Here is a 16235-nt window from a genome sequence, read left to right on the forward strand (position 1 = left end):
TTTGCTCTGTTAATACATTTGACACGCAATAACTGTAGACTGGGGCTCCTAATAACATAACTTTCTGTTCACTGTCCATAGTTTAGTACATGGGTGACTGCTGTAAATATAGACACATGGGAAGCAGTAAAGATGTTATGGCTTTTCTTACACCAGTGCCCCCAACTGTCGTGGAGCTACAAAAACATGGCCAGGGCATGCTGAGAGTTGTAGGTGCCAATCACCTGGAGAGCCACAGGTTGGAAGACATCGGTAAACACCTAGCGGTACACAAAACCACGTGTTAGCAGCAGCTGTCAATACAGCGTCGCGGACTGGTGACGTCAGAAAAAGGCGCTCCTGCACCACGTGGTATTTGCAAGTGACGCTGTTTGTATCTTGCAACCGGGATGAGCGCCGAGGTACAGAAGGGTAAGAAGAGAGGAAAGGCTCAGTACGTGGGCAATGCCAAGCGGCACAAGGGAGGCAAGCAGCTGGAGGTGGGCATGCAGGGTATTCTCATCACCTGCAACATGAATGAGAGGAAGTGCGTGGGGGAAGCCTACAGTCTGCTCAATGAGTATGGAGAGCTGTTATACGGTGCTGAGAAGGTAGGGGCCACGCTGTAATGTGCCGCACTCTGCTAGTGATGTCTTCTTCATATCTACAATGTATTTATGTATGTGCACATCCATGTTTAGAAGTAATCCTCATATCCTCGATGATCAGATTCATAATACACTGCACCGGTGATCACTTGGGGCACCATAACTGTTGTGCAACTACAACTCCCAGCATTCCATGACATCTGCAGGGTATGCTGGGAGTTGATCTGCCACAGGTTGTAGATCACTGCTATGCACCAAAGGGCAGGTAATGATTGCTATAGGCAAGTCGTTTTAGTGGATGTTAACCCTTTATAAAATCCGAAAAAATTATCATTTTCCTAATCTCCTGCTTCTAAAATGGATAATGATACCACACAATTTTTAAAATTTATAAGGTTTAGGAAATGTTTGTTCTCAATGGAAAAACCGCTACAAAATCGGCCATAAAAAAAAGTATCAAACGCTTGATGCATAAAAAACTGTTGAAAATCAGTATTTTACAGCCGTTTTTAGTCGAGCGTGTGAACATAGCCTTATACGTTTAGTAGCAGTTTTTCAAATTTGCAACAAATGTAACAAAACTTTTAGGCAGTGCTTCATTTTTGAAGGGCCTATAAAAAAACACTCCTAAATCACCCCAATTTTTTTGAAGCTTCACCCCTCAACTTATTCAAAAACGTATTTAGGAAGTTTAACCCTTTAGGTGTTACACAGTATGTTTGCAAATACTCAATTGTAATCCATTTACTTCTGTAATACAGCAGGAGAAATACAACATAAAGGGGTGTCCACTACTGCACAACTGATGACCTATTCACCGGATTGGTCATCGGTGCGGGTCTGATACCCGCACCGTTAAGCCGCTTCGGCTGCCTTCAGGCACCGGATGTTATAGCCCATTATGTGATGTACGGAGCCGGAAGTAGTAGGCTCCGTACATAGCATAGCGGCCAAACTGCAGCTCTGCCGCTATGCAGTGGCCGGAACCAACTGCTGCTGGCATGCATGTCCGGTGCTCGGAGACAGCTGGTGCGGCTAAAGGGGTTTTACACAGGACGATTATCGGGCAGTCGAACGTTAATATAATGCTTGTTGCTGATAATTGCCCTGCGTAAATAGGGGAACGATCAGCAGATGTGCAAGCAAACGCTAGATCATCTGCTGGTTGTATCGTTTTTAAAAAGTGGAATCTTATCGTTGTCGGCAGCGCATCTCCCTGTGTAATCAGAGTAACGAGCGCTCGTCCCCATCCGTAGCTTCGTGTGACAGGAGAAAACGAGCGCCGATCAACGATGTCTCGTTGATCGGCGCTCGCATTATCGGCCGGTGTAAAAGGGCCTTTCACGGTGTGGGGTCCAGGTGTTGGACCCCCACAGATCATGTACTGATGAACTATCTGGTGGATAGGTCATCAGTTGTCCAATAGTGGATTTTGGGGCCTCATTCCTGTTAATTATGATGTCTGCCAAGCACTATTTCATGTTTGAAGAAACCTTGAGGGTCAAAGCATAAGAAACGCCCTTTAAAGAGGCTCTGTCACCAGATTTTGCAGCCCATATCTGCTATTGCAGCAGATAGGCGCTGCAATGTAGATTACAGTAACGTTTTTATTTTTAAAAAACGAGCATTTTTGGCCAAGTTATGACCATTTTTGTAATTATGCAAATGAGGCTTGCAAAAGTCCAAGTGGGTGTGTTTAAAAGTAAAAGTCCAAGTGGGCGTGTATTATGTGCGTACATCGGGGCGTTTTTAATACTTTTACTAGCTGGGCGCTCTGAAGAGAAGTAACATCCTCTTCTTCTCTTCAGAACGCCCAGCTTCTGACAGTGCAGATCTGTGACGTCACTCACCGGTCCTGCATCGTGACGGCCACATCGGCACCAGAGGCTACAGTTGATTCTGCAGCAGCATCAGCGTTTGCAGGTAAGATCGACTTACCTGCAAACACAGATCTGCACTGTCAGAAGCTGGGCGTTCTGAAGAGAAGAGGATGTTACTTCTCTTCAGAGCGCCCAGCTAGTAAAAGTATTAAAAACGCCCCGATGTACGCACATAATACACGCCCACTTGGACTTTTACTTTTAAACACACCCACTTGGATTTTTGCAAGCCTCATTTGCATAACTACAAAAATGGTCATAACTTGGCCAAAAATGCTCGTTTTTTAAAAATAAAAAGTTACTGTAATCTACATTGCAGCGCCGATCTGCTGCAATAGCAGATAGGGGTTGCAAAATCTGGTGACAGAGCCTCTTTAAGGTATTAATCTAGGGGTGTAGTGAACATTATACCCCACAGGGGGGGGGTTGTACAAACGATGTTCTGAGAACTCCGTGTTTTAAAGCAGATTTTCCATCAGACCGCGCTGCCCAATTAAAAAGCACAAAAAAAAATATTGTTGCGTTTTGGGTAATATGAGCGTTCAAACTGTACACACTGATTCATTGAGGGGTGAGCTCTCCCCAACCCTCTCAGCAGGGTATCTGAAAAAAACAAATCTGCATCCTCTGGACATGGCCTAAGCCTGTGTGAAGGATGGTTTATTTTGCTTATATTCTCTGTATTAAATTACATTATGAATTATCAAGCAGGATGCCGAATTACTAAGATATATATTCTCCATCTTGTAATGAACTTTCCTCTATATAATTCAAAGAAATGTCTTATCTCTGTGTTCATAATATGGCTGAACGCCCAGACTTAAAGTGCAACTATTTCTCATTATCTCAACAAATTCCCCCATGAGAACAAACCACTAACACCACCCCAATGTATGGTTGTCTCCAGGTGTTACCTGATGTCAGTATTTTAATGAAGAATTAGAATTATGTACTTGAAATATTCTCATGGTCTGCTATTGGCTGAATAAGAGATAGTCACATTGCCTTTGATTGGTTAACCTCAAGCCTACACCCCATTGGAATATTATTATAATTGAGTTTGGCAATAAACCCCCAGAGGAGTATTTTGAGCATATCCGCAGCGTCTGTGTGTTATTTCTCCTCTCTCGATATATATTGGTATGAAATCTCCTGATTAGGAGCTGGATATAGTTCCTGGCGTGAGTGTCGGTTGGAACACTTGCCTAAATTTCAATCCAATATATTTTGAGTCATTGACTTCCACGACACCTGCATGATGCTGTCAGTCAGTGAATTGAAAGTAAACGTGATTGTAGGACTAAACTTTTAATTTGTTCCTCCATTTACAGCTATGTGAGAAAGAGGATAAACTGTCGGGCAGCGAGGAGGAGGAGGAGGAAGACGACGACGAGGATGATGTTGAAGCCGCCTTAAAGAAAGAAGTTGATCAGATTCGTACGTCGACTGAAAAGAATTTACGCAGATTTCATTCAATAGACAGTGGGGCTAATAATGTTGTTTTCATTAGGACTCTCAATGTAGGTGAGTTACCTCGTTTGCTTTGTGTGTAGTTGCTGGGTGGTTCCTACAAGAGAGCAGGACGATGTGGAGTCTACAATTTTTCAGATCTGTCTTTAGCTGCAGTCCATGACGTCCTGTAGTCTGGACTCCAGTGATTGAGATAAATAGTAGCCCGAGTCTGATGACTGCTCTGTGGGGCAATTCACTGATCTTCTCTCTCAGCAGAGAGATGGTTGTGAATGATTGTAAATAGCAATGCCCTAATATAATGTGATCATCAGATTTGATCTGTTTAGCAGCAGGAGTCTTGCAATCAAAACCCGAGTAGATCAATGTAGTAAATTCCTATAATCACATTCTCTATGGGTATTGCTATTTATGCATTTCCCCATAACTTAAAGGGTCATCCGGCAGCCCAAAAATAAAAACTGCCAAATCACCTTTTAAAATCTTTACTTATTGTTCTGTGTCATTTTCAGGCGTTAAAGTTCATTTTCGGGGTACTTACAAAGCTGCGATATCGCTACGCACACGGACTTCTGCTTCTTGGGCGGGATTTTGTTGTTCAGCATTCGCTGGATAAACTACAAATCCTGGCATCCCCTGTGAGGTCTGGAGCACGCTCATTTAGAGTCACTAGTCTCTAGCCGAGAGCGACGGGACTAGGATGAGGGCTGCCCTAGAAATAGAGCAAAAGGGTTCACGTGATTGGTGATGTGCCGACACCAAACGGCAGGTAGAGCAAGGCCTTTGTCACGTGGGGCTGTGTTGGCGCGTCATCACTTGAGAGACTAGGGATTCCGGCACCACGTGACTGGGTTTTGAATCCCCGATTTATAATGGAATTTAAAATTACAATATATTAGGAAGTGAGATGTTTTTTCCTATAATATTAATGGCTGAAATAAGAACAAAATGTCCCTGGATAAGCCCTTTAAGCTGTGTATGTTCGTGTTATACTGTTGTCTGATCACTGTATCTAATCCTCCTACACTGTGCAGTCGCTCAGAAAATGGCAGCACACAGTGTAGGAGGTTTGAAGATTTAAACCCCTCCTTCTCCTGGCACTAGCCAGAATAAGGGAGGGGGGATTGTGTGAGGACACTAGAGCGAGTGTGTCTACCTCAAATTTGCAGCATAAAGCAATGAGGTTGCTTTACCACATTGACCATGCTGCAATTTTGGGAACTGCTCCCTCTAGTGCCCAGCACATGGAAATGTTATAAATTAGAATCTAATTTATAATATTTCCTGACTTGTGAAAAAATTAAAACCATGTGTAATCACTTCAATTGTTTAACTAACAAAAACAAAATATTTCTAGTGACACATTCCCTTTAATGTTACATTAGTTTGCTCATTCTTGGTATAAACTAAAATGTGGGGAATTTCTATTGTTAATATTTGTCAACATGCATCTTGTTTCAGAGCCTGAGAAGTTGGTCCACCACATTTTAATGGATCTGTACGCTACAAAGAAGAGGAAGACGAGGGTCATCCTTCGTATGTTACCTGTCACCGGTACTTGTAAAGCTTTCCCTGAGGATCTCAAGAAATATGCAGAGACATTCTTCCAGCCTTGGTTCAAAACTCCCAACAAAGGAACTTTTCAGATTGTGTATAAGGCAAGAAATAACTATCACATGAACCGGGCTGAGGTCATTAAGGACCTGGCAGGTGAGCTATTCCTAATGGCAGCAATTCTTCTGTAATAACATGCCATCTTCACATCGCGGTCTATGCATTGTGTTATGGATTATATTCTGGCTATACAAAGCTCGGTTACAATGAAAACTAGTGAAGTCTCTCTGTTGTCTGTCTTCCTGCCAGAGACACACAGTGTCAGTCACCAAACTAGATTGATGCACCCCATCTGGACTACTCTTGTGCTACTAATATCAGAGGGGCCAAGCTGCTTTTTACTTTGAGTGGCGCAGTGATTGATAATACACACTAGACAATCAACAAGAAAACTTTTGTATGGGCAGCTCTATTGTACGTCATTGTACTGTAAATGCCTGTGGATTTGAGCTGCAAAATACCGCAAATCGAGCCTTAAACGGAAGATCTGACTGCTATACGGTGGTCGTGCCGGAAGCAGAAGACTCCGACCACTGTGGCGGCAGAGCTGCAGTAACCCAGCACGGCTGCTATACAGTGGTCGGAGTCTTCTGCAGCTGCTCAGAGCAGGGTTTGGGTGGTCGGACCCCCACGATCATCCTGTGGATAGGTCATCAGTATAAAAAACAGCCCCCTAATTGGACAACCCCTTTAAGTATTCCAAATCCATAATGTTTCTTGACACTTTTTCCCCAGATGTATAATGTTTGGCCTTTAAACTACTCATACCAGAAATAACTATTCCACACTTTGTTTTGTTTTTTACGCTATGCTCAGTTATGAGAAGATGCAATTAGGTGGCTCTTATTGTCTTCTACACAGTCGAGTTACATTGTTATGACCACCAGCTAATATCCAGTAACTGCCATGTGCAGCACAGACAGCAGCTAGACAGACTGGGAGTGACTCAATAAGGTGGTGGTCGGTTGTCTCCGGTATCTGGAGCCGTGCTGACTGCAGAGCATCCCACATTTGCTGGAGGGTGCGTGGGGGAGGAGCCATAGAGCGAACAAGACGATCGAGGTCCCACAGATGCTTAACTATGTTAAAGTCTGGTGAATCAGGGGGCATCGGAAGTCTTGGTCGTCCTCTTCCAACCACTGTCAGACATTTCTAGCCGTGTGACACATCGCATTGTCTTGCTGGAAGATTCCATCTGCCTCAGGGAAGAGAAGCAGCATGTATGGGGGGGGGGGGACGTGATCTGCAACGATGGATTCATAACCAAATCAGTTCAGAGTGTCTTCCACATGGATTAGTGGCCCAGAGAATGCCATGAAAAAATTTACCAGACCATAACGCTGCCGCCACCAGCTTGTGTTCCTCCAGCAATGGTTACAGGGTGTTTGTTCTCTGATGAATCTCGCCTGACACGCCAACGTCCATCCGTTCGATGAAGCAGAAAACGTGACTCATTGGAGAAGGCAACACTTTGCCAATCATCGGTGGTCCAATTCCGATACTGCCGTGCAGATTGAAGCCTTTTTTTTCCAATGCACTTTTGTTTGCATAGGAACAGTGACCAGCCGTATTCTGCGCAGCCCCATACACAGTAGGATTCACTGAACTCTTGTTTTAAACACACGTCCAGTAGCCCCCTGGTTGATTTTGAAGGTGAGCTGCTATACTGTAGTCTGTTTGGCCCTCGCGCGCCGACATTCACCTCTCGCATCAATGGCACGTGGTGCTCCGCAGTTTCCATGTCGGTTATTCCCAATGGTGCCGTTTGTCCACTCACGATACACTATCACCACAGCAATATGCGAACAGTTCACAAACTGTGCTGTTTGAGAAATACCTCCACCCTTTGTCCGAAAGCCAATAATCATCCCTTTTTGCAACTCTGATAAGTCGCCCCTTTTTCCCATGGCAACAACGAGTGTTCCGACAGCCGACCGCACACCTTATATACCCACCAAGCCAGCCAACGACACGTCACTTTCTTCATGGGCTACGCGCCGCCGACGTCAAAAGTAGGAGGTGGTCATAATAATGTGACTCCACTGTGTATCTAGGTTTACATGTTCTGTTTCCACTGTACTCGTTCACACTGCACTCCCTGATATCTTGAGATGCTTCTCCTTTACTAGCTTGTACATACAAGTGTATGCATCTGACTGCATGGTTTTGCTTAATTTATTGTTCTATTAAGAACTATTTGTATTTCTTTATTTTATGGTTGTTGACCACTGCATCCTGACATCATCCACGTCTATTTCAATAAAAAAAATAAATGGGGGTCACAAATAAAGACACTGGTTGTTACGCAGTGTGTGCTGGCCAGTCAGACTGTCAGATATCACTCATCTGTATGTTAGATTGGTACCTTGCTGACAGCGGGGAAGTGGTAATACAGATTGTCAGCCATCATATCCTGTCTGGTTGCTTTATTAATCAGATTTTTCTGATAACCTGTGTAGTCTTGTAGATGCACTAACTGACACTGTTTTATGTTTCAGGAATAGTTGGGAGCCTGAATCCAGAGAACAAGGTGGACCTGACTAACCCAGAGTTCACCATTGTAGTGGAGATTATAAAGAACGTCTGCTGCCTGAGTGCGGTGAAGGACTACACTCTGTTGAGGAAGTATAACCTGCAGGAGGTGGTCAAGAGTGCCAAGGAGGAAAAGCCACAGGAAGTGGCAGGGGAAGAAGGAAAGGGAAAAGAGCAAAGCGAAGATGGCCCTGCAGTGGGCTCTGACACCTAAGAACCACATGCATGTAGGGTCCTGATGGAGTACGGCCAAGGACCGTCCGAAATCTGCAATGTTTTATAGATTTTAGAAGCAAGCGGTAACCATTTGTAAAATACAAAAAAACTCCCCCTGTTTAATTATTGAAAAGTAGAAACATACAATCCTTTGTTGGCTTATAGAACATAAGCACCTTTACAGCTGATGCTGCTTTTTGTTTTCGTGTTTCCATCCCGTCCCCCGTCTCCCCCCATCTGCCTTAGGGCAGCATATTGTTTATACAATACCAGAAAATCAAATTAACTGCGAAAGGGTTGCCCTAAAATTGGATATGTTTTCTTTCCAGGGATTTTATTTTTTTTGGAAGCCCTACCAGTCACTAGAACAGGGGTCCGCAACCAGAGGTACTCTAGCTATTGTGAAACTACAACTCCTAGCATGCTCTGGCAGCCTGTGATGGTCAGGGTTTGTTGAGAACTGTAGTTTCACAACCGCTATAGAGTGGCACTGGTTGCTGACCCCTGCATTAGAATGTGCAAAGGGGAACTTGGCGTGATGCACTCACATATATCCAAAATAAGGGGAGTAGTAGTCAGATGTGGGCTGGGGGCCCTTACTGATTTGTGGAGGCACAGCTCATAGACCCACCATTGATGGCTTGATAGAGTAATATACATATAATCATCTAGTGGTTTGTTTGTGGTCCCTACATCAAGGCCTTATACACACAAACGTGTTAAGCGTCCGTGTGACGGCCGTTAAAACAACGGTCCTCACATGGACCTATATAATTCAATGTGCCCGTTGTTTCAACGGACCGTGTGAAGGGTCCGTGAGAAAATAGTTCATGTCCTATTTTTTTTTTTTCATGCTTCACACATCCCTCCATAGACATTAGTCTATGGGGGATGTGTGATATCGCGTCTCACGGCGCAGAGCACGAATGCACCTCGGACGTGAAAAACTACAGTTTTTCGCGTCCGAGATGTGCAGCGCCCGTGTGAATCTAGCCTTAGTTTGAAGAGGTTTTCTGGGACTTCAATATTGATGGCCTGTCCTTAGAATAGACCATCAGTGCTTGATCTGTGGCGGTCTGACCTCTGGGGACCCCTGCCATCCAGCACAATAAAGACCCATCAAACTGATGACCTATCCTAACGATAGGCCATCAATGTCATAGTCCAATGGCCCCTTTAATGCAATAAATTACCAGTTGGTGGACGCATGCCGAGAGATAATGTTTGATAACTTTCAAACCTTAATTCATTTGGACACAGAATTAAATGTGTAGGTTGTTATCTCTTTATGCAACATCGTCCTCACCAGGGAAATATTTTTCTCGTTTTTGTAAATAAATATTTTTATCTCCTTTTTTCTGTTTGAAATTCAGTTTGTGAAATAATGAAATTGCTGCGACATAGAAAGTACATGATGGCACCAATGAAAATAAAAAAAACAACCTGTTTTATTATGTGGACAGGCACTTTTATATACAAGGATCTTAAGCTGGGTTCACAGGATTATTTTTATTTTTTATTTTATTTGTTGCGTTTTAACATCCATTCCATGTAAACACTTTGGAGTTTGAAGCCTTTTTTTAAGTTACATTGGAAAATCTATGGGGGAAAAAACGCATACCTTCATACGTTTTGAAATAAACATCAATGACCCTAAAAATTACACTAACCACAAAATGCTGTGGGGCAGATTTTTTATTTTTTTTTCCAATTCAAAATTTTTATTGGTTTTGATACAAACACTTACAAAAACATACGGAGAAAATGTGTCCCCATAATAAAAAGGACATGACAAATAGGGCGCAGTCCAAACAGAATGGTAAACATCACAACCCATGAAGAACACACACTACGACGGCCATCTGAGCAATCATAACCGGAAGGAGCACTGTGGGGCAGATTTTTTTTTTTAAATTATGTCCTAAAGTTGGACAGGATAAAACTAGACCACACCGACAAACTGCCAAATTTAACACAATGGCGCACGCAGGATTTGAGAAGGGACTTTGCGCTTCTACCGTGAAATTTTGTCTAGCTGCCTTGTCTGTTCCTTGCAATTTAGGTTTGTGATTGACCCTCTAGTCAAAAGGTTTTTAAGGCTAAGAGGAGAACAAGTATTTCAGAACCTGTAGCTCCCTGGGATCTACCTCCTGGGTCTTCAAAGTCTGTGTGGGCCACCATTTGAGCCCTTAGAGCATTTGAAAATTTATCCTATTGACAGATACCTCAGCCAAAAGAGTAGGTGAACGCCAAGTCTTGGGTTCAGTGGAACCTTGCTTATCCTTTTTTCCTGACCAGATTTCTTCCCACGTTTAGACCCAAAGTACCTCCAACTTCCAAATATCTTTGCATAGCCATCACACCACATTAGGCTGTGAAAACACCTATGGACTTGGTGAAAGGATCTCAGGGGTATCCACACTGGGACATTATGAAGCAGATATAACCATTGTTGCATCCATATAATTTTTATAAAATTTGCTCGTCCCACCACCGACAGAGGTAGCCTAGCCCAAGCATCTAATGTATGCTTAAACCTGCCTATTAACGGAGATAAATTATGTTTCTCATAGTCTGGAAGCTGGCGGGTAACTACCACTCCAAGATATTTATATTCTGACACCACCTGTAATCCAGATCGGGCATCGGAAACTTCATCGTGAAGAATATCTAAAGGCAATTAGGTCGATTTGGACCAATTAATAACCAATCCAGACTAGCCACCGAAAGCCCTTCAGCCATTTTTATGCATTTAAGCACGCCCTCCTAGACTTGCAGCGTCAGAACGGTTTGCCTGAACACCGCTTGATTTGCAATGTTCCAACGCGCTGGAATTCCACCTTACACATGTTGGATTATCTGTACAAACAGTGGAAAGTAGTGAATGAGTTGATTTTGGAGCTGGTGTAATTTTCAGCTCTGGCAGGGGCAGCTGATCAGGTACGCATGTTCCGTTTCAAGGCCCTTTGAAGATGCAGCAAATTTTGTCAGCAGGGACAACAGCGGAATGAACGATGTTTTGCCGCTGATATTCTGGAGCAAAGGCTCAGCGATGATTCAGCAAGGGATGGAGGAAAGATCACATCTGGCTCGCAGCACTATGGATGTTGAGGAGGTGGAGTTGGAATCGGTCGTGTTATTACAGGAGGGGGTAGAGGATGAGGCAAACACCCAACATAATGACCGTGATGATGAACAACCACGGCAGTTATGGGCTGCTGATAGAACCAACTGGGCCTTTGGAAACAAGGGCGAGCTGTAGATTGCCCACTGACACCTGTACTATTTAAATGACGCAAAGACATGAGTTCTGGACAGCCATACTTTTAGACCCTCAAAATAAACTAAAATGGGAGAATTTTTCCTATTTTCAAAAGGGAGACAAAATTGGCTTATCAAAAAAAGCTTTGCAGCCAGCTTGCCACGGCTTTCAAATGGCAGACACCTGCCGCTCTCTGCTCCCCACTGAGTCAACGCTCTACCACCTCTGCCAGCGCTAGCCCCTCCAGCGCCTGGATTGTGAGGATTTTAAAACCCCTGTGCCTGAATCCACTGATTAGATCTTCCATTGCCGCTGTCGACACGCTACTTCTACCACCAGTCCACCACCCCTGCTGTCGACTCGCTACTACTGCCACCAGTCCACCACTTCTGCTGACGCCTGCTACTAACAGGCCTATGCAACCACAGATCTCCTGTCCCGTCTATTGTTTTATACTGTACCTCTGCTGATGCAGCTACTTCTACCACTACCCCTGCTGCTGCAGATCAACCAGATGATAAAAAGGGATAATTTTTTGGGAGTTTCATTTAAAAAAAAGCCATTTCCAGGCTCAAAACCTGTAGCTACTCCCAAAATGGGATAATTTTTGGACCGCCTGGAAAAAGCCATTGTTTCTTCTGTTGCCACTGTGTATGTAAAAACGCCGGCAGACATCTGCCACCAAAAAAGGTTAATTTCTGGACTTTTTTTTAAATTATTTATATTTTAAAAAAAGCATAACAAATCCGCTAGTGCAGTGTGTTTTTAACCCCTTCCTGCCGCAGCAATTTTTCACATTTTCATTTTTTCCTCCCCACATTCCAAAAGCCATAACTTTTTTATTTTTTTGTCGATATAGTCCTATGAGGGCTTGATTTTTGCGGCATGAGTTGTAGTTTTTCGTAGCACCATTTATTGTGCCATATAATGTAGTAGGAAACGGGGGGAAAACATATTTGTGGGGTAGAAAATGAAAAAAACAGCGATTCCGCCATTGTTTTTACGGAATTCACTGTGCAATTAAAACAACATGTTAACTTTATTCTGCGGGTCAATACGATTACGGCGATACCAAATATATATAGTTTTTTTCTATATTTTACTACTTTTACAAGTAAAAACCTAAAGTGTAAAAAATAACATTTATTTTGTGTCATAACTTTTTTTTTTTTCCGTCGATTAATGGTATGAGGGCTTATTTTTTGCGGGATAAGCTGTAGTTTTTAGTGATACCATTTTGGGGTACATGCGACATTTTGATCACTTTTTATTTCATTTTTTGTGGATGATGAGGTGACCAAAAAAGAGCGATTCTGGCGTTTACTATTTTTTTTTTTGTTACGGCGTGCACTGTGCGGGTTAAATAATGATATATTGTAATAGTTCAGGACTTTTACGGATGCTGCGCTACCAATTATGTTTATTTTATTTTTTTTACTATGCTCTAGGGGGAAAATGGGAAAAGGGTTTTTTTTTGAACTTTTAATAATTGTAATATTTTTTTTTACATAAAAAAAAAAAAAACACTTCATTTTACAAATTTTTACTTTTATTAGTTCGCTTGCACTATATACTGCAATACTAATGTATTGCAGTATATCGTGATTCTGACAGGTTTCCATTAAGCCCTGCCGGAGGCAGCGCTTCATAGGAGCACAAAGATGGCAGACCTGGGGGCCTTCATTGCATTGCGGGAGTTGCCCCCCTCTTTCTAACGATTTAAACGCTGCGGTCGCTATTGACCACGCCATTTAACGAGTTAAACTAGCTTGTTACTCTGAAGTGTCGGCTGTAACATACAGCCGACACCCGCATCGTATGCAGCGTGAGCCCGTTCAATGCTTCCCCTACCTGACTTTGGCGTATGGATACGTCAAATGTCGGGAAGAGGTTAAAGAAGCTGTTACCACCAGGTACCATCCGTTTACCCATGGCCATTCATACATTCCGTAACGTTAACATTAACTTTGCCTTAAAAAACGCTCAAAAGTACTTAGATACACTCCTAGGTGACCTAAGAGTGTTATACAGGGCTTTTAGGGCCCTTAGACCGTGTTATACACAAATTTTAAGGCTTTTCGTGACTTTCGGGATTGGTTCGAAAATTATTTGGTCTAAACCGAACCTTTTGACCAAATTCGACGAACCAGCCGAACCGAAATTTAGAAAAAATTAGCTTGTCTCCTTTACAGACCCAGTGTCACTGAAGCAGCCAAATAGAGAGACAAATACAGATTGTGAACGGATAAATCTCCCCCACTCCGTGAGCATAAAACAGGCTGTAAAGGCCTAGGAATATACCCCTGCATCAGGGGAGAGATTGTTAGAGTGACCACTGTGCCCGTGCTGTATACATGGAGACTAACTGCCAAACGTGTGCTCCTTTGTGACTAAAACCGATACACTTATGTGTCTGAATGGCGGCAACCGTTATGCATATGGACTGTACATATTGTAACCACCAAGATTTGTACACCTGAACTTTTAGTGCCGTGTAAACTGCTGCTGTGTTATCCTTCTGCGGGGCGTTACCAAAGGTCTTACCACCCGTGGTTCGGTCACTTTACACCTTCACCAAACTCTATCTGGACCTAGCCAGTCCTTTATTTGTACTCAGAGAGTTATCCCTGTGTTACATAGTTACATAGTTAGTACGGCTGAAAAAAGACACATGTCCATCAAGTTCAACCAAGGGAAGGGAAAAGGGAAGGAAAAATTTCTACACATACGAGCTAATATTTTTTTGTTCTAGGAAATTATCTAACCCTTTTTTAAAGCCATCTACTGTCCCTGCTGTGACCAGCTCCTGCGGTGACTATTCCATAGATTCACAGTTCTCACTGTAAAGAAGCCTTGTCGCCTCTGCAGGTTGAACCTTTTTTTCTCTAGACGGAGGGAGTGCCCCCTTGTTTTTTGAGGGGGTTTTACAAGGAACAGGATTTCACCATATTTTTTGTATGTGCCATTAATATATTTATATAAGTTAATCATGTCCCCCCTTAGTCGTCTTTTTTCAAGGCTAAATAGGTTTACTTCTTTCAATCTTTCCTCATAACTTAAATTCTCCATGCCCCTAATTAGCTTCGTTGCTCTTCTTTGTATTTTTTCCAACTCCAGGGCATCCTTTCTATAAACTGGAGCCCAGAACTGAACTGCATATTCTAGAGGAGGCCTCACTAATGCTTTGTAAAGTGGTAATATTACATCCCTGTCCCGCGAGTCCATGCCTCTTTTAATACACGACAATATCCTGCTGGCCTTTGAAGCAGCTGATTGACACTGCATGCTGTTATTGAGTTTATGATTTACAAGTACACCCAGATCCTTCTCAACAAGTGAATCCGCCAGTGTAGCTCCCCCTAGGACATATGATGCATGCAGGTTGTTGGTACCCAGGTGCATAACTTTACATTAAACTTCATCTGCCAAGTGGACGCCCAAACACTTAGTTTGTTTAAATCTGCCTGTAATTCATGAACATCTTCCATAGACTGAACTATATTACATAGCTTGGTGTCATCTGCAAAAATAGAAATAGTGCTATTAATCCCATCCTCTATATCATTAATAAATAAGTTGAATAATAGTGGTCCCAGCACTGAACCCTGGGGTACACCACTTATAACTGGGGACCATTCAGAGTAGGAATCATTGACCACAACTCTCTGGATACGGTCCTTGAGCCAATTCTCAATCCAATTACAAACTATATTTTCTAAACCTATAGTCCTTAATTTACCCATTAGGCGTCTATGGGGGACAGTGTCAAATGCCTTTGCAAAGTCCAAAAACACTAAATCCACAGCGGCCCCTCTGTCTAGACTTCTGCTCACCTCTTCATAAAAACAGATTAGGTTAGTTTGACAACTTCTGTCCTTAGTAAAACCGTGCTGGCTGTCACTTATAATACTATTTATTGTCACATAATCCTGTATATAGTCCCTCAATAGCCCCTCAAACATTTTCCCCACGATGGATGTTAAGCTTACTGGTCTATAATTACCTGGGGAAGACCTAGAGCCCTTTTATCTGTGGTGTTACATAGGACTGCAGGTAACATCTACTACATTATCTGTACATAGGACTGCAGGTAACATCTACTACATTATATGTACTAAGAGAGTTATCACTGTGTTATCTGTGGTGTTACATAGGACTGCAGGTAATGTCTACTACATTATGTATTTAAAGAGTTATTGTTATTTGTGGTGTTACATAGGACTGCAGGTAACATCTACTACATTATCTGTACTCAGAGAATTATCACTGTGTGTTATCTGTGATGTCACATAGGACTGCAGGTAACGTCTACTACATTATATGTATTTAAAGAGTTATCATTGTTATTTGTGGTGTTACATAGGACTGCAGGTAACATCTACTGCATTAACTGTACTTTATGTATATGTGCCGCTGTCTTGGTATATATGAGTCTGTGTGTGAATGTGTCTTTGTGCTTGTATATATGTGCCTGTATGTCTACATATGTGCCTTTATGTATTTGTATATGTTCCTGTCTGTGTATTTATGTGCCTGTATATATGTGTCTTTATGTCTATATATTTACCCTTATATATATGTATGTATATATTCTAGAATGGGTGTGTGTATATATATATATATATATATATATATATATATAACTGGAACAGAGGACAAGTAACAGCACCAGGA

General features: G+C 42.5%; 1 protein-coding gene across 1 annotated transcript; it reads left to right on the forward strand.

Annotated features, from left to right (window-relative positions):
* The first annotated feature begins 313 nt into the window (after positions 1-313).
* THUMPD1 (THUMP domain 1 NAT10 acetyltransferase adaptor) lies at positions 314-9653 on the forward strand. Its single transcript, XM_075830245.1, has 4 exons — positions 314-590; positions 3799-3991; positions 5399-5647; positions 8050-9653. Exons 1-4 carry the CDS (start codon positions 390-392, stop codon positions 8295-8297), a joined length of 891 nt encoding a protein of 296 aa, XP_075686360.1. The 5' UTR covers positions 314-389; the 3' UTR covers positions 8298-9653.
* Positions 9654-16235: the final 6582 nt, after the last annotated feature.

The sequence above is a fragment of the Rhinoderma darwinii genome, chromosome 6, assembly GCF_050947455.1.
Source record: "Rhinoderma darwinii isolate aRhiDar2 chromosome 6, aRhiDar2.hap1, whole genome shotgun sequence".
NCBI classification, from domain to species: Eukaryota; Metazoa; Chordata; class Amphibia; order Anura; family Rhinodermatidae; genus Rhinoderma; species Rhinoderma darwinii.